This window comes from Peromyscus leucopus, chromosome 1 (genome assembly GCF_004664715.2).
Source record: "Peromyscus leucopus breed LL Stock chromosome 1, UCI_PerLeu_2.1, whole genome shotgun sequence".
Classification (NCBI taxonomy): Eukaryota; Metazoa; Chordata; class Mammalia; order Rodentia; family Cricetidae; genus Peromyscus; species Peromyscus leucopus.
Window position 1 is genome coordinate 140,860,211 of NC_051063.1, and position 20,859 is coordinate 140,881,069.

General features: G+C 41.8%; 1 protein-coding gene and 1 pseudogene across 3 annotated transcripts in view; both read left to right on the forward strand.

Annotated features, from left to right (window-relative positions):
- Mctp2 (multiple C2 and transmembrane domain containing 2) overlaps nucleotides 1–20,859 on the forward strand; it is a 279,955-nt gene that overhangs the window by 97,293 nt on the left and 161,803 nt on the right. For all 3 annotated transcript variants that reach the window (XM_037198675.1, XM_037198670.1, XM_028880331.2), the window contains 2 exons: nucleotides 5,874–5,936; nucleotides 7,455–7,563. In XM_037198675.1, the coding sequence (XP_037054570.1) occupies nucleotides 5,874–5,936; nucleotides 7,455–7,563 (172 nt within the window). The remainder of the gene's footprint in view (nucleotides 1–5,873; nucleotides 5,937–7,454; nucleotides 7,564–20,859) is intronic.
- LOC114700660 lies at nucleotides 136–625 on the forward strand (annotated as a pseudogene).

A 20,859-nucleotide genomic window follows, 5' to 3' on the forward strand; every position in this document is an offset into this window, starting at 1 on the left:
GTTTTTGTGTTTTCTTGTTTAGATAGCATTTTCAATTCTTGCATTTTAGTAAGAAAGCTACATTTTGGTTGGCAGAGTTGTGGCTGAGCTCGTGTGCGGCGGCGGCGGCGGCGGCGTTAGTGGCGCCTGCAGGAAAGCGTTTGGTGCAATGGCTCACACCATTTTGTTGGTACAGCCTACCAAGAGACCAGACGGCAGGACTTACGCTGACTATGAGTCTGTGAATGAGTGCATGGAAGGTGTCTGTAAAATGTATGAAGAACATTTGAAGAGAATGAATCCCAACAGCCCCTCCATCACATACGATATCAGTCAGTTGTTTGACTTTATCGATGACCTGGCAGATGTCAGCTGTCTTGTTTACTGAGCTGATACACAGACGTACCAGTCTTATAACAAAGACTGGTTCAAAGAGACGATCTATGTGCTCCTTCGTCGACAGCCCAACAGGCTGGGAAGGAGTTGAGTTGGAAGCATTCGGGGCTGAGGGTGGTCTTGGAACAGGTGCATACAGTGTGCTGTAGTGAACATTTTGTATGATAGGAATCCTGTTTCCATTTTGTTACTAGAGCCAAGATTGAGTGTATGACATGATAGTGAATGATCTTTTTTTTCAAAACCACCATTGCCCCTTTGCTTCTTTCTTTCTTTCTTTTTTTTTTTACTTAAACATTTTTATGATAATTCAGAGAGAAAGTGTTCTTTACCAGTTAAGGTTGGTTCCAGTCCTTGAAACTGTTTGTATCTGCTTTCTAGCAGTAAGTGCACTAACCCTTTGTGGGGATAGGGATGGTGACGAGCTTAGTTATGTCCTCTGGAAAAGTCTTAGTGAAGAATAAAAAAAAAATCTGGAAAAAAAAAGAAAGCTACATTTTTTAATGGATGTTAGCAATTTATCGACCTGATATTTGTAAATGGTCTTTTGGGGCAAGTAAAATTATGTAACTCAGTGTTAGAAACAGGAGACATTTTTCTTTTTATTTGCATATAAAAATACTATGATATTTCTCAAGTTATTGGCAGTGTGCCTTGTGCCACTGAATTTCCAAAATCTATCTTTTTATTTTATTTTTTTTGCTGTGCTTCAAATAAATAGAAAAATGGTTATAAAAGACTAAATGGAACAGAATGAGAGCTGAATGTTGCAATGGGCTGCAGTTTGCTGAGGACAATTTTAGATTCTTGTGGGCATGTCTGTGCACACACACTTTATATGCTGACTGTTAGATTAGATAGTATTCTGCAGTTTTCTTTTGGGAATAATCTTAGAGGTGAAAGAAAACTAAAGCTAAACCTTGACAGTGTGTCCACCAACCTCCCAGTCATTTGTATAGAAAGGGACTATGGAAGACGAGGTGGATGTGTAGACTTGACTGGCTTTTGGACACACCCTCTGATTATGCCTCAGTTGTCAGATGCCTTCTCTTTAGTCTGTCACTGTTTCCAGTGACTGCTTAATAGCTTATCTTGCCCATCTGGCCATCCCATTCCTGATGTTTATGCTAATACTCTCTATGTCTCGCATAGATGTTTGATGTGATGCTCTTTTCTTTAATAATCATACTGTTGAAAGCCTCTAGTGGGTTACAGAATTTAAATCATATGCCACATAATTCTCAGATATCCACTCACATGCTTTCATGGATTAGTTTTAAAATGAAATAATTGATCGCAGCCCGTGTTGTCCCTTATTGTCAGCTTGTCTGCCTGTGGGTGTATGTCTTGTTCTACTGGAATCAGGCACCCACGGATGACTCACTTTGTTTTGGTTCTTGAGTATACTGTATAGCAAGGTTCTCTGACAGCCACATGGAAGGTGGCATTCATACAAGATCACACAGAATATATAGAAAAAGAAAAAGTCATTTGTTCACACCAATGTTTCACTTTCAAGATCCTTGGTGACAATATTGTATGTGTGTGTGTGCATGCATATGTAAGAGTGTATTCACATTCATATACTTGTAACTTCGTGTGTGAAGGCATACATGCTTGTCTGTGTAGAATTCAGAGGTCAAACGCAGGTATTATTTTTCAGGAGATGACCACCTTGATTGCTGAGACAGGGTCTCTCAGCGCATGGAGCTAACCCAACAGATGAGGCTGCTTCCCAGCAAGCCCCAGAGACTCATCTGTCTCTACTCCTCAGCCCTGAGATTACAGGTGTTCACCAGGAAGCCCCCCTATTTACATGGGATCTGGCAATCAAACTCAGGTCTTTCCACTTGCTAGGCAAGCACTTTAACCAACAGAATGATTTCTCTGGCCCTGTGAAACATGCATGCGCGCGCGCGCGCACACACACACACACACACACACACACACAACGTGTCCATCTCAAACCTCCCTTCACCCTTCTGAGTTTTAATGAATTTTCATTCTTTTAAGTTTGGAATTCACACCTAAATGGGCCACAGATTACAGATTAGCTTCCCATCTTTTGTAGTGCACTAAAGTAGAATCCAAACCCATGTGTCTCTAAAGCCAAATCAAATAAAATACACCTGTTGCTTTGACTGAGAGATGAACACCCTCACATGCACATTAGGTAGAAAATAATAGGCCTTAATATATTTTTGTGAGATTTATTAGATTTTTATGATCTTCAAAATTATCTATCCTATCTTTAAACTACTTGTTTAAATTCCTAAAACTGATGCTCAACAGTTGTCAATCTGTACACTCACATGATAGAATACTACTTGGCAATTAAGAGAGATGATAATGATGGGAACTTGGATGGTTTCAAAGGCATTATGCAAAGTGAAAGATGCCTTAAGTTGACATGCTATATGACTTCTTTGACAGATAATCTATAAATTATAAGATCATATGATGAAAATAGATCAGTAGTTGCCTTGGGTGAGGAAGAGGAGGAATATTTTAGCATAGTGGGATGAATGAGGAGGAGGAATATTTTAGCAGAGTGGAACAGAATGAAGGAGTTTTCTGAGTGGGAGAATTGTTATGTATCCTGATCATAAAGCAGTTGTTCATATCTACACCTCTTTAAAGCCACAGTACTCAGCAATATGGTAATCTTATTCTGTGTTAACTTGACTTGTGATACATTTTAGCAAACCCAATATACCTGATTATTCTTGTTGAGACCACAAACACCAACAGATAATAGCAGAGGGATATCAGCCATTCCTTATGACATAAATTTAATTGTGCTCCTTTTACTAAGACACAAAGTCATAACTCATAGATCTAGTTATTACGTTTACAGAAGAGCAGAGAAAACTGCAGATTCTGCTCAGTGGATAATTCTCTAGGTTCCGAGTGCATGAGAATAGTCTAAGTTATGTGTCTCCCAGCTGCTGTAACTTGTCCTCTTGTGCATATGGAGTGCTTTTCTGTTCTTATGGTAATCATTTTCCTTCCTTCCTGTATATATATAGTGTGTGACAGTTACAGTGGCTGTGGGAACCATAACTTTAAGTTCTGTGACTTCTGTGAGTAAAACCAGCCATAATGTTGAATTAATGCCATTGCTCACATGGAATTTCCCTGTTGCTGTAAGTGGGAAACTTACAGTGTATTTAAATAAAGGCTTGGCATTCATTTTTCAATAGTATATAAATTATGACACATATGTAGACTAATTTCATCATTAAGTAGCATTACTACTAAACAGAATAAGGATAACATTGGAGATTATACACAAAGTACCATGCGTTAGCATAATGTGGTTTAGCCATCCATACAATCAAAATGGAAGATAAGGAGCTGGGGAGACAGCCCAACAGTCAAAAACACTTACAGCTTCTGCAGAGGACCCAGGTTCAGCACACTACTTCCCTAACTCTAGTTCCAGGGCCTCCAACATCCTCTTCTGGCCTCCAAAGGCACCAGGCATGCACATGGTACATGTGCATAGCTGTAAAACACACACACACACACACACACACACACACACACACACACACACACACACACACCAAAAATAAATACTTAGAAAACATGGAAGCTAGAAGACTACCATGACACTCACTCAGCAAATAACAAACTAGGACTCTGCTCCTAGCCCTGGTAGCTTTGTAGGACTGCCTTCAAACAGGACTGATCAACTGGAACATTGATTCATTTACTGAAATGGTAGTGGAGAAATGGTAGAGGAGACTTTCTGGACTGCAGAGCTTCAGAGAGTGCTGGTTATTGTTGGTGCTGGGTGTTGAAACACCAGTATTGGCATAGAACATCAGGCAGAATTTGGGACTTGATAACATGCAGTATAAAAGACATGCGAGGAATCCTTTGACATCAGGAACATTGGGTAAGAATTTCATTGTTGATGGCCCCACCTGTCTTGCCTGGGTGTCATTTTAGAAATAGCCAATCAAGGTGAGACCAAGAACCTGAAGGAGAGGTTTTTGGGCACTGGACCTGCTGTGGCATTCTTGTCTGTCATTAGGCTGGGCCCCACGTGGGGTGTTAGGACGTCTTTTAATGCCAGGACACTGATAGTACTTACAGGGGTAGTAAGGTGTAGTGGGTGTAGTAAGTGAAGTGCATCAGCCCCAGAGACGACTCAAAGTACAGAAAACATCCTTCCCGCCTTCCTAGGTGAGTTCATATGAATTGACTGCGAGGTCTTCATGCTCTGGGGACACTGGACTTAGGGTTAGTGAGGACAGAGAAAAGTTTGAGAGCTGTAGAATCAAAAGCTCCAGGGCAGCTACTACTCTTGGCTGAAAGCTTGTTGGTATGTAAGCTATTTCTATATGTTATGGCCTCCTGGCTATTACCAGGTGCAGAGGTGGTTGGTCAGGGAGCCTTTGCTTGTTTGCAGCTGTTCAGCCACCCTGGAGGAGGATGAGAAACGGCCCTCTTGTGCTGGCACTGTCTAAAGGTTAGGGAGTGTACGTCTCAGTGAGGATTAACATATTCCCATGGATAGGAAGACCCACATCATCTGTGCCTCCAAGCATGGCCTGCATACCAGGGGTCTTTAGTCTAAGCAATCTCTACAGGCCTCCTTGTCCCCAAACTGGATTATAACATTGGAGTCACCCAGCTTTCATTAAAGCAAGACATTCTATCTTTGTTCATACAAGTACTTATCCAGGCTGATGTGCCAGGCAAATGGTAGCATGCTCATATTTCCAGGAAAGGTGAACACGAAACCTGTTCTCTCCTGTCTGTGTTTCCCTGCACGTATCACCCTCTCACTCTGCTCTCTAACCCTGCAAAATCCTCAGCTTTTCTAGCTTTTCCCTCATCTGTGCACACACAACTAGACCAAGGAGGCTGATGAGCATCATATTTGCTCTTGACAGTTTGTATATATAGTCTGTCACCCCTCCCGTCCTGAGTATGGGAGCCCATTCACACTAGGAACCTCGTGTTACCCTGTAAAGTCATTCGTTGGGAATGCCTGGTTCCTACTTTTGGATTGGCAATTAGAGAGTTGTGGGACCCAAGATGTCTAATTGGAAAAATGTTCCACAAATTGAATATTGAAGGGCTTCCCAGTTTGTGCATGCTGAATCCCCATGTGGATGGGCAGAACAGTTTAGTTTGGGAGTGGCTGGCCAGGCACTCCCACCTTGGGAGGGACTTGGCTACTTGCCCTCCTGGTCCTCTTCACAGGGATGAAAACAAGTCATTTGCTATATGTGTGGATGTACTCACAATCTAGTACCCGAGCCATGTTCTAACAGATAACCTAGGTCCCAGAGGCCATGGCCTGATCGACACCTCTGAGTTCACCTCCTCTTGCCACACAGCTAGCAAAGCCTCCCCCCTCCACCCCCCCATACCTGAAACCAGATATGCAAATATCGGGTTTCCAAAGGGTTGGGGCAGGACTTTGTCACAAGTAAATATTCATTTGCTTATCTAAAGCAGAATTTTCTTTACTTTTACAGAAGGCACGTGGCAGTGATGATCTGAATGCTTCTATGACATCTCAGCATTTTGAAGAAGAATCTGTGAGTGACGTTCAGTACAAACTAACACTGATGTCAGCATTGTAAATACTTCTTACCAACCGTCTGTAGTTCTCTGCTCCTTTATCTTTAAAATATATGGAAAGGTGCCCACCTACCGAAACATGCCTTGCAAGTTCTAGCTGGAAGAGATTAATTCAGGTTTATTGATTGGTTAGCCTGGAATAGATTTGTCTAAAAATATACAGTAACTATGCAAGTGAATTTGGAAGGAAAGAGGACAAAGCCCTTTGAAGCCCTCTGAAACTTTGAAAAGTAGCTTGTCAAGGGCAGCTGCAGCCACAAGATCAATTGATTGAGTGCCTAATGAATGAATAATAAATCATCCCGTCTTTTCTTTGAAGAATGGTAGAAATTTGAACTGGCTCAAACATTGCACAGGATTCATACATTTCACAGGTACTCAAAAAATAAGCGGGTTCATCACTGGAGCCCATGACAGTTGATGAATTCCTAGAGAGGGAAGCGACAGAGCTTAGGGGACAGGAGAGCACAAGGGTAAAGAAAGACAGCAAGGGAAGTTACTGAAGCATGAAGGTGAAATGTGCCTAAGCTAGAGAGGACAGAGCTGAGACTGTCCAGTGTGGACCTGGAGACTCGGGAGAAGAGCCTGTGCCTGATGGACTGGAAAGACTCACGTTGAGAGTTGAAATTCTATCCCATGTGGAGGAGGTCTACTGGAGTTGGTGAGGATTGATGGGAATGTAGACAAGACGTGGGAGACAGTCTACATATGAGGTAGATATGTGGACACACCTTGGTGGGAGGCAGCCCCGTTCTACTCTTTTCATACTATTTCTTCTTCAGTGTTCTGTCCTTATTTTGAAATTAGTTTATTCCCCACCCGTGTGTGTGTGTGTGTGTGTGTGTGTGTGTGTGTGTGTGTGTGTGTGTGTGTGCATACCTGTGTATGTGGGTGCACTTGCTTTTATCACCTGGAGGCTAGAAGAGGACATCCTCTTCTGTCACTTTCCATCTGTTCCTTTGAGGCAGAATCTCTCCCTGAACCAAGACTCCTACTTTCTCTGCTAGGCTAGATGCCAGCCAACCCGAATGAGCTGGAGTTGCAAATGTGCATGGAATGTTTGGCTTCTTATGTGTGTGCTGGGACTGGAACCCCAGTCCTCAGAATTACACAGCCTGTGCCCAACTGCTGAGTCATCTTTCCAGTCCAAGTGTACAGTTTTATGATAAGAAATTTCCCAATCAACCAAGGAGTTTAGGGGGTTCAGACATTGACATACTATTCATTCACTTGTTGGAAAGTTCAGTTCATCTTGTGAAGTTATACTCACGATTACCTCTGAATTCAGATACAATCCCATTAGGGGAAAATATCAAGTAGTTGACTGATAATGTAGTTAATGACCATTTTATCAAAGCAATTTACACCCGAGGTTCATCCTTGAGCACTGTTTCTTTTGTCTTTCCTGATTAATAAGCAGTGTCTCCACTTGGGCTCACATTTCACTGACTTAGACGCTGTTTTCATTTGTGCAGACTCTTGGAGAAGCTGGTGATTGCCTGAGTCACCTCCCGAGCCCCTTCGCATACCTCCTTACTATACATCTGAAGGAAGGCCGTAACCTCGTGGTCCGGGATCGCTGCGGTAAGGTTGGTTTGTTGTGTGCTTGCTCAGTAGCCTGAAAATTCCTCTGTGTTCTGGTAGGAAGGCTAGAGTCAACCAAGGTCCATCTCACACTGTTTAGAGAGGAGCTCATCCCTCACACTGGACCTCCAGCCTCAGCCTCTGCCACATGCATTGACTGTGAGTTATTTAAAAGTGATAAATGCTGTAAAAACCGACATGTGGACCAATGGAATCGAATTGAAGACCCTGACATTAACCCACACACCTATGGACATATAATTTTTGACAAAGAAGCCAAAAGTGTACAATGGAAAAAAGAAAGCATCTTCAACAAATGGTGCTGGCATAACTGGATATCAACGTGTAGAAGGCTGCAAATAGATCCATATCTGTCACCGTGCACAAAACTTAAGTCCAAGTGGATCAAAGACCTCAACATAAATCCAGCCACTCTAAACCTGCTAGAAGAGAAAGTAGGAAGTAATCTTGAACGCATTGGCATAGGAGATCACTTCCTAAATATAACACCAGTAGCGCAGACACTGAGACAAACAATCAATCAATGGGACCTCCTGAAACTGAGAAGCTTTTGTAGAGCAAAGGATACGGTCAACAAGGCAAAGCGACAGCCTACTGAATGGGAAAAGATCTTCACCAACCCCACAGGTGACAGAGGACTGATATCCAGAATATATAAGGAACTCAAGAAATTAGACATCAAAACGACCAACAGTCCAATTGAGAAATGGGCTTTAGAATTAAACAGAGAATTCTCAACAGAGGAAACCCAAATGGCTGAAAGACATTTAAGGAACTGCTCAACATCCCTAATCATCAGGGAAATGCAAATCAAAACAACTCTGAGATACCACCTTACGCCTGTCAGAATGGCTAAGATCAAAAACACTGAAGACACTTTATGCTGGAGAGGTTGTGGAGCTAGAGGAACTCTCCTCCACTGCTGGTGGGAATGCAAGCTTGTACAACCACTTTGGAAATCAATATGGCGCTTTCTTAGAAAATTGGGAATCAATCTCCCCAAGATCCAGCTATACCACTTTTGGGCATATACCCAAGAAATGCTCAATCATACCACAAGAGCACTTGCTCAGCTATGTTCATATCAGCATTGTTTGTAATAGCCAAAACCTGGAAACAACCTAGATGCCCTTCAACTGAAGAATGGATAAAGAAATTGTGGCACATATACACAATGGAATACTACTCAGCAGAGAAAAACAATGACATCATACGGTTTGCAGACAAATGGATGGATCTAGAAAAAATCATCCTGAGTGAGGTGACCCAGACTCAGAAAGACAAATATGGTATGTACCCACTCATAGGAAGATACTAGATGTGGAACAAGGATGACTGAACTGCTACTCACATCACCAGTGAGGCTACCTGGAAAACGGGACCCCAAAAAAGACATGGAGAAATGGATGAGATCTACATGAACAGCCTGGTCATGGGTGGGAACAATGAAGAGCGACGGTCGAGGGAAAGAGAGTGGGAGATTCTAGCTGGATCAAGAAAAGAGAGGGAGAACAACGAATAGGAGACCATGGTAAATGAAGACCACATGAGAAGGGGAGGAAGCAGAGAGCTAGGGAGGCCCACGGAGATCCACAAAGATACCGCCAGAAAAGACTGCTGGCAATGGACGAGAGACGGCAGGAACTGACCTACCCCGGTGATGGGATGGCCAGACACCCTGTTAGTTGTGCCATAAACCCCATCCATGGAAGGTCTGAGGAATCTGGATGCAGACATCCATGGCTGGGCCCTGGTGGAGCACTGGGAGTCTAATTAGTGAGAAAGAAGAGGGTTTATATGAGCGAGAATTGTTGAAGCCAGGGTTGGATAAAGCACAGGGACAAATAGCCAAACGAATGGAAGCACAGGATCTATGAACCAAAGGCTGAGGGGCCCCCAACTGCATCAGGCCCCTGAACGGGTGAGACAGTCATTTGGCTTGATCTGTTTGGGAGGCAGCCGTGTGTTGGTGCCGGGTCCTGGGCTTGTTGCATGAGTTGGCTGTTTGAATCCTGGGACATATGCAGGGACACTTGGCTCGGTCTGGGAGGGGGGACTGGTCCTGGCTGGACTGAGTCTACCAGGTCGATCCCGGTCCTCAGGGGAGACCTTGATCTGGAGGAGGTGGGAATGGGGGGTGGGATGGGGGGAGGGGGAGGGGGGCGAGAGTAGGAGAACAGGGGAATCTGTGGCTATTATGTTGAACTAAATGATGTTGTAAAATAAATTTACTTAAAATAAAAAAAAAAAGGAAAAAAAAAAAAAGTGATAAATGCTGGTATCCTTAAAAAAATAGTAACGATTCATAAAGCTATTTTAGAATAAAATAGCCATGATAATTTGTATTTGGCACAGAGCAAGTAGTTCAGAAAAATACTAACTTGTCCTTCCCACTTTATTGAAGAGAGTGAATGGATTTCTAAGATGAGGCAACAAGATTCACTGATTGATGCAAATAGTATTTAAACTTCTTCCTTCCTGTTTTGAGATTCCACAGGATCCCCTTTATAGCCATTATCTGTTTGTCTTTTCTACAAGTCTGTATACATTCCCATATCTATTTAAATTAAATTAAGACTGTGATACCTTTATTGTTGTGCAATAAGCTTTGCTTTTTGCTTTCCATCTTCAAGACAGGCCATGGTTTTCTGTGCAAATATACTTTCTCTTTTAAACTCACCAGGTTGCTGCATGTCCTTTGCATGTTTGAGTCTCCAAAGAGGCTGGTTCAACATTTCTGTGTCCTTGGGTCCCCACTTACAGATTCCATCTTTGTTCATGGCAACCTACCCTCAGTTAAGAAGGCTGAGACATGCAGCTGGGCAGGGTGAGCAGGTAGTACCTGCTGGGGTTTCTTCTGTTCTGCTCTCAGCAGTTCCTGACATCTGCCATTTAAGTAAGGCCTTTCTTTCTGATTACTACCCATGCTGTCTGTTCCTGTTTGACCACACAGGCTTTGCTGGTCCTTGTGTAGCATCAGCGAACAAGGGAGTGTTGATCCATCCTCTGCTGTATGAATGCTGCACCCAGATCTTGTGCTCAATCACACATTAGTCAGCTTCCACTTCTCGTATCTGCTGCCTCCAAGCCTGGAGCACGGCTAGCTCATTTGCCACACCCATTGCCCTTCTAGTCACCTCACCGCTGCCCCAGAATTCTTCCTACTACCTCTTCATACTGCATGTACTTGTGCTGCCAATTCTGCCACAAATCTGCTCTCACATGACTTCTGTCTGTGAGAACTGTGTGAAATATATCCTTTCTTTCCTTTTTTCTTTTCTTTTCTTTTTCTTTTTCTTTTTTTCTTTTTGACAGTGCTTCTTGTGTAGCCTTGACTGCCCTGGAACTCTTGCTTTGTAGACCAGACTGGCATCAAACTCAATAGAGATCCACCTGCCTCTGCCTCCTAAAGTGCTGGGATAAAAGGTGTACACCACCACCGCCCAGCACATCCTTTCTTCATAATAAAAACTCTTTTCATATGTAGTTTTCAAAACAGAGGGTCTTGCATTGTATTTGTTAGTAAGTCTAGTATTTTTTATTCAATCCCATAATTTCTTATCTGCCATTTGAATCACAGGTGTTTTATATCTGTTATAAACACATTCATGTCTATAGATACATTCCATGCCAATTTAATGAGAAGGGTCACCTAGATCTTCATACCTGAGATAACATCTAAGGGATGTGATCTTTAATCAGTATAAGTGACCACTTACAGATGACCCGACTCTGGACCTGCTAAGTGTCCCAGTGACGGCTTTTGTTAAAAAAGACCACTTTCAAGTCCATTCTGTGACAACATCCTCAGATGTTAAGAGTATTCTGGAGAGAGACTGTTTAACTTTGCAGGTCCCAAAACAATTTTTGTGTGTGTATATATATATATATATATATATATATATATATATATATATATATATATGTCTTTAATCTTAGAATTCATTAGAATTACACACACACACACACACACACACACACACACACACACACACACACACACACCTTTTTTGGAATTCCCTTCCTTCCAAATGTATAACTTTGGGGGTAGTCATAGGCCTTGGATCCTTTTGGGAGCCTTTTCTGATCTTTTGATTCTCTATTATGCATGAGTCATATAGCCAGCCTATTCTTGGTGCATCACTCTAATACAATCACAGCACATCCCTATAAGGTGGTCAGCATACTTGAGCGATAATGAAGCTATTGCCATGTCAGAAAGAGAATGAAACACTGGGGCTCATATGCACTTTTTTTAAATATACTTTGCTGTTTTAATTTTTTTGACACATATTTGTGGGGTAATATGTTTAGTTATGTACAAATATATGTAATGATCATATGTGTGCAATTTGCTTATATATCACCTTAAACACTTCTCAGCTCATCATTGTGAGAACATTAACTATCTTCTCCATCTGAAACATGTTATGTATTATTGTTGGTTATGGTCATTCTATTGGGCAACACAGCCCCAGAACTCCTTACCCCGCATAGCTATAACATGATGCCTGTGGCTAACCTCTGTCCCTCTTTCTCATCCCCATGTTCTTCTTGTCCCGTGGTATCCACCATTCTACTTTCAACTTCTCTGAGATTCTACATATAAATGAGAACATATAGCATTTGCTTTTCTCAACCTGGCTTATTTCACTTAACATAGTGTTCTTCAAGCTCATTCTCCTCCTTTTATTACTGTAGAGTGTATATTCATTATTTACAGGAGAGCTGTATTTGTATTTTTCCCCTTAAATGGGATAATATATTTAATTTTTAATTTAGAAATCAAAATGCATGTAACTGATCAGATATTAACTTTCAGTTATGATGGGGGCTTTCCAAAGTGTTCAGAGGTTTGAGTTACCCCTTCAGCTCAGGGGAACAGCTAGAAGATTGTTAATTTCCATGCATTGTTTCCATTTTGTAGGTTTTGCTCATAGATGTTATTTCTGATGAATCATTCTCTGTTACCAAAGAGATCAGCATTTTCTATGAATTGTTACAAAAACATTCCTGTTTATGAAGCTTTCAGTCTAGATATAGGTTGGCAAGTAGTTTATACCCAAGGCTCAGTAGTAGGTATTTTAGGCTTCATGATCCATGAGTGATAGCAACTCATCTTGTGTTACTATAACAGGAAAACATTCATAAAGAGTACATGGGCAAATGGGCAGAACATGGCTATGTTCTGCTAAAACTGAATTAATATAAGCAAAGATAAACTGGTCATTGGGCAGGAGTGAACCCAGATACCAGAGTTGCTGACCTCTGACTAGAATATTATGATCTGATTTTTGGATTCATCTGTGGTGGTATTGTGTTCCCCAAAATATTGTGTACCTTAATAAACTTATCTGGTCAGAGAACAGAAAAGCCACTAGTGAGGCAGTGATAGCACATGCCTTTAATCCTAGCGTTCCAGAGGCAGAAATCCATCTGGGATCTCTGTGAGTTCAAGGCCACATTGGAAACAGCCAGGCATGGTGACTCATGCCTTTAATCCCAGGAAGCCAGCCTTTAATCCTAGGGAGTGATGGTAGAAAGCAGAAAGGTATATAAGGCGTGAGGACCAGAAACTAGAGGCATTTGGCTGGTTAAGCATTTGGATGGTTAAGCTTCAGGCTTTCGAGCAGCAGTTCAGCTGAGAGTCATTGGCATGAGGACACAGAAGCTTCCAGTCTGAGGAAACAGGACCAGCTGAGGAATTGGCAAGGTGAGATAGCTGTGGCTTGTTCTGTCTCTCTGATCTTCCAGTGTTCACCCCAATACCTGGCTTAGGTTTGATTTTATTAATAAGAACTTTTAAGATTCATGCTACATTCATCCTCTAAAAACACACTTTTAATAGCATCGTGGCTGAAAACACTGTTTGAATAAAGAAGATGTGTTTATTAAGCAATCGTGATTTGAAGTTCATACTTTTAGTAGATCTATCTAGGAAGCCTCTTGGTTAAAAAGACAAAATACTGCATTACTATCTGGAGATATTAGGCAGCCAAAAGTTATGTTTTGGTATTTCTCCAGGTCTTAGGGTGAAAGTTCAGTTTCAGGAGGGGGCTGCTTAGGTAACATCAAGAAAGTATAAAGCTGTGCTTAAAGGCTTCTTGACCCACAGGAAACTAAGAGGAGGAGCCCCCCAGGCACTCCAGCACCTCTGTTGGCTAGGGCTGGAAAATACACCCTGCTGATGCTGAATCCTTTGCTTCTGTCTTGGAAGATGTTGAGATTTTCTGGCATTTTTTAAAAAAGTTTGTTAATACACACAGTGGTCAGGTGTTCTTTGGAAATATTCAGTGAGGAACTTGTGGTTCAGAATGCCAAACACATTTAGCACTGGTGTCCTACAAAGAGGAGGGTCTGCAGCTACCACCCAGGACCAAACTATCTGTCGTATCTGATGCTTGTTTATGTTCTCTTCTCTCTCTCTCTCTCTCTGCCTCTCTCTCTCTCTCTCTCTCTCTCTCTCTCTCTCTTTCTCTCTCCCTCTCTCCCTCTGTCTCTCCTCTTCCTCCCCCACCATTCCTCCTTCCCTACATTCCCCTCCCCATCCCTTGTAAACATGAATATATCCATGTGAATAATTATGGATATAAGAAGAGTGTCATGGGAGGCCAAGAGCTTTAATCACACAGTTCTAGAAGTTTGGACACATATCAAATATTGCCATGCCAGGACTCTTTCTAGTGTAGAATCCTTTTCTTTGGGTTTCTGACATCTTCCTTTGCTTATACCACACTAGATCCAGTAATGGGCATGTTGTGCCTAACTAAGGGATTCTTTTTCTTTTTAGGCAGGCAGTTTTGCTTGCTGTGGTGTGAGCCTGAGATGCAGCACATTGTCTGGGCATGGCCTTGAGCTCATTCCTTTAGGAGGAACATCATGGCCATTTCCCTCTCAGTAAATGCCTGTTTGTCCCTGCCTGGCCTCCGTCTCCTCTCCTCTCCTCTCTTTGTTTTTGCGTCCACCCCTTTACAACATTAAATCATACTTCATATTCCATGTTTCCTTCCTACTTTGGGGCTGTAAAGTTACACCTGTTGTATTGTTTTTGAGCACGTAAGACTTGCCTTTTTCTATGGTTTTGTGTGGTCCTGGTCCAGTAATTTTAAGTCTTCGAGGATTAAAACTGAAGTGATATAACATGACCATCTATTTTCAGTACAACTGCTTCATAATGTGGTTGATGCACAGAGAAAATTGGATCATGGTTCAGTTTCCCAGAGAGAGCAATGTGACTGAGAAGATATTTGGTGTCCCAGCGGGTAGGACTCAGGTCAGCAGCCTCACCTTCCACACTCATAGGATCCTGAGTTTTCTAATATAGACAAAGTCTCATGACCCTGGGAAAACTATCTCATGCCTCTTATACCCTACATCATTAATTCCTGGAAACCAACAGCACCCACATTAAAGCCTGTTTTTTTCCCTTGAAAACTTAGGCTAACCCAAGTCCATAGATGAAGCCTAAAAGAATACTGTGTTGATGGTGCCCTCTCCTGGCTCCTCTCCAGTATTGCAAAGGAAAGAAAATGAAATTCACCATAACATTCTTAGGGCCATAATGGTCACTCCCACTGTGCTGAGGGTTAATGGTTTTCTTTGTGATGTAAGTTATTTTGAAAACTCATGACCTGTTCCACCACAAAACTTCTCTCTTTATTCATATCTGGAATAGATAAGTATTTGATGTTTGTTTATAGAGTAGTGGCAGCTTCCTCTTCAGAACACAGGAAAACCGTCATTGGAGGTCACTTTTGAAAGGAGTGACTTGAAGACCAAGAGAACCAAGACTGCCACACGAATGGGTGATTAGAAAGCTGATGGACTGCCGCTGAAGCGATCCAGTGATCAGCCCTTCTAATTTAGATCTCGCTCCGCTTATCTGGCTGAGTTTTATGATTGTATATTCTCTTCGTAATGAAAAGATAATCATGTGAGAGCTATAGAGAAACATAGCCTCTGTGGTACGGCTGTAAAAGATGGACAGACAGCTGTTTCTAGAACTCTGCTGCAAAATAAACAGGATCCTTTGAATGACTCTTTTTGCATCGGTGGTGGTATTATACCCTGCGCTTTAAGTTGGATTCAATAGCATTTTAAAATGAATCGCCTTTTGCTGATATAAGTTTGAAAGCAGGGTTTCCTTTCTGTGGCATAATAAACCCTCATTTTTGAAATGCTCTGTCACTCACTTTTGGTTCCTATGTATGTTGTTCTCTATTACAAAATATTTAAGAAGAAAGATAAAATTGTAGAGCACATAATGCTCTGCTGAGTCAACATTCCAAATTAGGTTAATTAAAAATGTATTCTTATTACTATTTATTATTATTATTCCTATTATTATTAGGGTGTATGTGTGTACTCACATGCATATGCATGTTCCTATGATGTGTGTGAACACATGTGTGCCACAGCACATGTGTAGAGGTTAGAGGAAAACTTCATGGTGGTCAGTTCTCTCTGAGTCCTGGTTCGGGATTGACCTCAGGTCACTAGGTCACCAGGGTTGTGTGGAAAATACCTTTGCCCACTGAGCTGTCTTGCTGCCCCCCTCCCAACTTTTATTATTGCAAACCATGCTTCCACAAATGCGCCTGTCTGAAACTGTGTGTACAGCTTTGGTCTTCACTTCTTTGCAAGTCAATTATTGATTTGCATCGATTTTCTTCAGTCTTAAGATCATATGACTGGTTCCCTGTTCTCATTACAAAATTGGCAGTTTGCTCCTAAGAAAGGCTTAGTCTCACCAGAGGCAATGAATTGGCTCACTTTCTATTATCTACATTGACTGTAGAATGACTTTGTTAATTGGGTAGAGGAAAAACATTATCGCCCCCCCCCCTTTTTTTTGCTTAAATCTGTGTTTGCATCAATAATTTTGGACATTTAAATATGTTCATTCAGATTTGTTTTTATCTTTGCGAGCCCTCTTCTGTGCAGAATGGCCTTGCTCCCCCAGTGTGCTGGGTAGATTCACAGAGAGCACTATAATTTGTCATTGGACTTTTACTTTTATTTCTGAAGGGTCTGTTGTGATAATCTTGCTAGTTTCCACTCCTAGTCTGAAGAGTATCTCCCTTTGTTTCCACGTCTACAGAGGCCCATGCTCCTTGGATCGCTCGCATTAATCTACCTCATTCTGTTAGTGTTTTCATTTCGCATTTGTATTTTTTTGTATGTCTCCATTTTTTTTCAATATTAAGACCTGAATAGAAACTTAGTTTTTCTTTTTCAAAATGACTTCTAGATAAACAAGGACAAACCTTTCTTTCCCTAGTGGTTAGAGTGCCTCTTTACAACAACTATACACTCAAGTGCAATGTATACCAGCGTTTGCGTGCTGGGCTTCTGTTGGATCTCTGCTGACGTGTTCTGTAGTGCAAGAGTCAAGTGCGCACCCCAGTCTTGCTTCAGCCACACAACCCAACGAACCCTCTGTACTTTGCAAACCTCCAGCTTGGCTTCTCCCTGTAGTACCGTCTCTGAACACCAGATGGCATGAGATCCTTACTCTGCGTGTGCAGCTGCACAGAAACATGGGCCGCTGTGTCAGAAGCGAACCTGAAAGCTGATCCAGTGATGCTGCCGGTGTCACTCTTGCTCCCTTCCCTGCCCGTGGTGTTGTAGCTTAAGATGCTAAAAACAAATTAGCAGCCCAGTCTGGAATCTGTTTCTGTGGCCCCCCTTCCCACCCTGCATAGATCGTGCAGGACATACTGGTCTTTGTGTTTTCTGAGATCTTGTTGTGGCTCGGTTTTGTTTTGGGACTGCGTACACTCCTGCTTTGATTGGGATGTGTGGCTTGCCACTCTCTCAAGCCCGGTTCCATTTAACCCTTTCTCAGTGCTCATGAGGGGCCAAGGAGAGAAAGCCTGGAATGACGCCAATACTTGCCGCGCCTATCTTGACCACTGAATTGAATTTAGCCCAGCATGATATTTATCTGCTGGTGAGAGACTTCTCTATGTGGGTGAGGGTGTCCCTTGTCAGGTGCGTCATGGTGTGTGATGGGTCCCGTGCTGTGTTCCAGGTGTCTGTTTCTCATTTTGCTCCATCATCTGTTGTACATGGGTGTTCTGCTTGTGAGTATGTGTTTCTATGTCTTCAGGCCTTCTCATTTCACTTGAACCATTGTTTCTTGTGTTATAAGGATGGCCATGCATGAGATTCACAGAAGTTCACACTCATGTGTGCTTCTCGTTACACATAAAGAACAGGGATGCAGACATATGGTTTGCATGGCCAGTTCCATCAAAGCCCAGCTAGTTCAATCCTGTATTCATCAAATAACAAGTTTACTGAAATTACTGAATCTGTGTATATTGACAAGTCTTTCAGCTATAAAAAGTTTTGACCGTTATATGCATATATATGATGCATATATATGATATATATGATGCATATATATATGATGCATATATATATATATATCAGACTTTTTAAGTAGCTGTGGAATGTATATGACTCATTAACAATGGGTTATGAAGGCAAAATCAGAGTAGCATTTTAAAAAATATTTAAATATTTATTTAATTTAAATGTATTTTTATGTTATGTTTATGGATGTATTGCCTGCATGTAAGTATGTGCACCCTGTTCATGACTGGGACCCATGGAAGCAGAAGTTGGTGGAGCCCAGAAGAGGGTGTCAGATCCACTTGGAAATGGAGTGACAGATGGTTGTGAGCCTCCACGCAGGTGCTCTAAATTGAACCCAGGTCATCTGCCAGAACAAATGCTCTCTTAGTCACTGAGTCATCTCTCTAGCTCTTTAAAAAAACTCTTATGCCAACGAAATGATAGGGACAGGGTATGTTGTGGCATTGGTTATGGAGTCAGAAAAAGGGAAGATTAATGATGGGAAAAAAATGAAACTTAAAGAGAATCCAGATGGTAAAGGGAACAGAGTCTCAGTAGGTAGAGACAAAGGTAGTATGCGATGTGGCTGGAGGAAACTTATGGGAGGTCATTGTCTAGGAGAATCCAAATGACCTGGAAACACTCATTGCCTATTTTACTGCAGCATCGACAGGTTCTATTATACATTTCATACAGATTTTTATAAACTTCATAAACAGTAAAAGGAGGTTTGTGGTAAAATTGAGACTTTCAGATCATCAATTCTGCCATAAGCTGATTTCTGGAAGATTGTTGAGTAAAGCGAATATTTGTGTTGTGTTTTGTATTCTTAATCATGTATATTTGTAAATTGCCTGAGACCATTGCATTTCAAGGTCCAACCAGGGCCAGTCCTCGCTCAAGGGGCCATAGGAGGTTTTGCATATGCTTGGACCCCTTAGAGGAGAGAAGTTGTTCCTATTCAGTTAAGGTGGGTACATTCGCAAAGTGTATTTTAAGGACAGTAGACCACTGAGGAAAACATAGCTCATCTGAGGATGAAGATGGGCAAGTGGATCTTAGCAGCAGATAACCTCCATTTGCAGAAGTAGCCTGGGCTGGGACCTACCAGCAGTTGCTTGTATTCCCAGCCTTGAATGATCTGGGAGGAACCTTAGCTTGGGATTACTCTGAACTCATATGCTACATAGGAAGAGATTCCTTATTTTCACAGGATCAAGGAAATTGCTCCCTCTCTTTCTCAGTTGCCCCTTCTTGTTTCTGAATGGGACTGTGAAAGGATGCACTGTGCAGACATCATTGTATCTGTATGGCTTCACTGTGATTCTGTGGGGCACAGACTCCCTTATGTAGAAGTCACAACTAGCATACCTCCTCCATCTTATTTTTTATTCTGGAAATTGTCTTGTCCTTTTATTTAGTCAGCATCAAAGACAGAGCTCAGAGACCCCATACTGCCAAGGCTAGATTTCCAGAGTGCCCCGAAGTCCTCAGTGAATGACCTGTGGATTTTTTGATAGAGAAGAAACCTATGTTTCTGGGGATTTAAAAATTTTAATTTTGTACACAGCTGTTTCCTTTCCAGAACACTTAAGAATATTTTAGAGATGTTTTCCTGAGTTTATAGAATTCCTGAAAAAAAGAGTTTAAGCTCACAGTTTTTTCTTCCCATTTCCCTAAAAGAAAGGTGATAGAAAATTCCACACCATCAGAAATAGCACTAAAGAAACTTTATAGGGAGAAATTAGTCATGTGAATTACCTTGGACATTAAAATAAAGTAAATGGACATTAGGACTACATAAATGGCTATATGCTCTTCCTTTTTTAACTTAACTGAATCATGATGCTAAAAATAGCAGCCCTTACAAGGATGCATTCTTCGTAAATTTTGGAGCTGGCGACCATTAAAGCAGATTGGTTTATTTGTTCTCAGGGGACTCCTTTGAGAATAGTAGTTTTTCACATTACAAAGGAGAAGAATGTAGTGTAAGGGAATTGAGTGAATTATTCAAGATGACACAGTTTCTCACAGGATGCTCCTGGACTACCTTCAGCATCTCTGGGTGTGTTGGGCAACCCTAGGCATACGCCTTTACTTCCTGGAGCTCAGATGAATTTAATATTACCTCTATAGATTGTTTTCCATAGTCAAATTATTTTAAAGATGCCTTCTCCGAAAGTTTTAAGTTGTATTTATATTGTTGTTCTTTGTATACTGCATCTATTAATGAGATTTGTATTTTATTATTACTGTGTGCGTGTGTGTGTGTGTGTGTGTGTGTGCGTGTGCATGTGCGTGTGCGTGTGCGTGTGTGTGTGTGTGTGTGTGTGTGTGTGTGTGTGTGTGTTTACATATGCTGAGGGAAATATGTGCAGGTCAGGGGACAACTTTTGGAAGTCACTTGTCTCCTACTATGAGTTCCAGAGATCAGTTTCTTAAGGCTTGTGCAGCAAGTGTTTTATCCACTAAACCACCTCACTGGTCCTGTTAATAGAACTTAATATTTCACTATACATTTTGAAAATTCCAGAGGAGAACACTAAGGACCATTTCCAATAGCTTTGGTGACATACTCCTTCCAGTCTGTAGTACATCTCTCCAGATGACAGGGATGTCTGGGTATTTTGTTTTTTATTTTCCATTTTAAAAGGCATGTGTGTGTGTGTGTGTGTGTGTGTGTGTGTGTGTGTGTGTGTGTGTGTAAAGGCCCCAGGTTGATGACAGAAATCATCTTTATTTTTTCTTCCACCTTATTCTTAGGTCTGGCCCTTTCGATCAAAACCAGAGCTCATAGAGATGACTGATTTCCTCTGGGGGTGCCTTGCTTCTGCTCCCTGAGTCTGGAACTCTAGATAGGATGCCAAGCGCTCTGCCCGGACCTGGGTTCTGGGGATTTGAACCTGCGTCCTC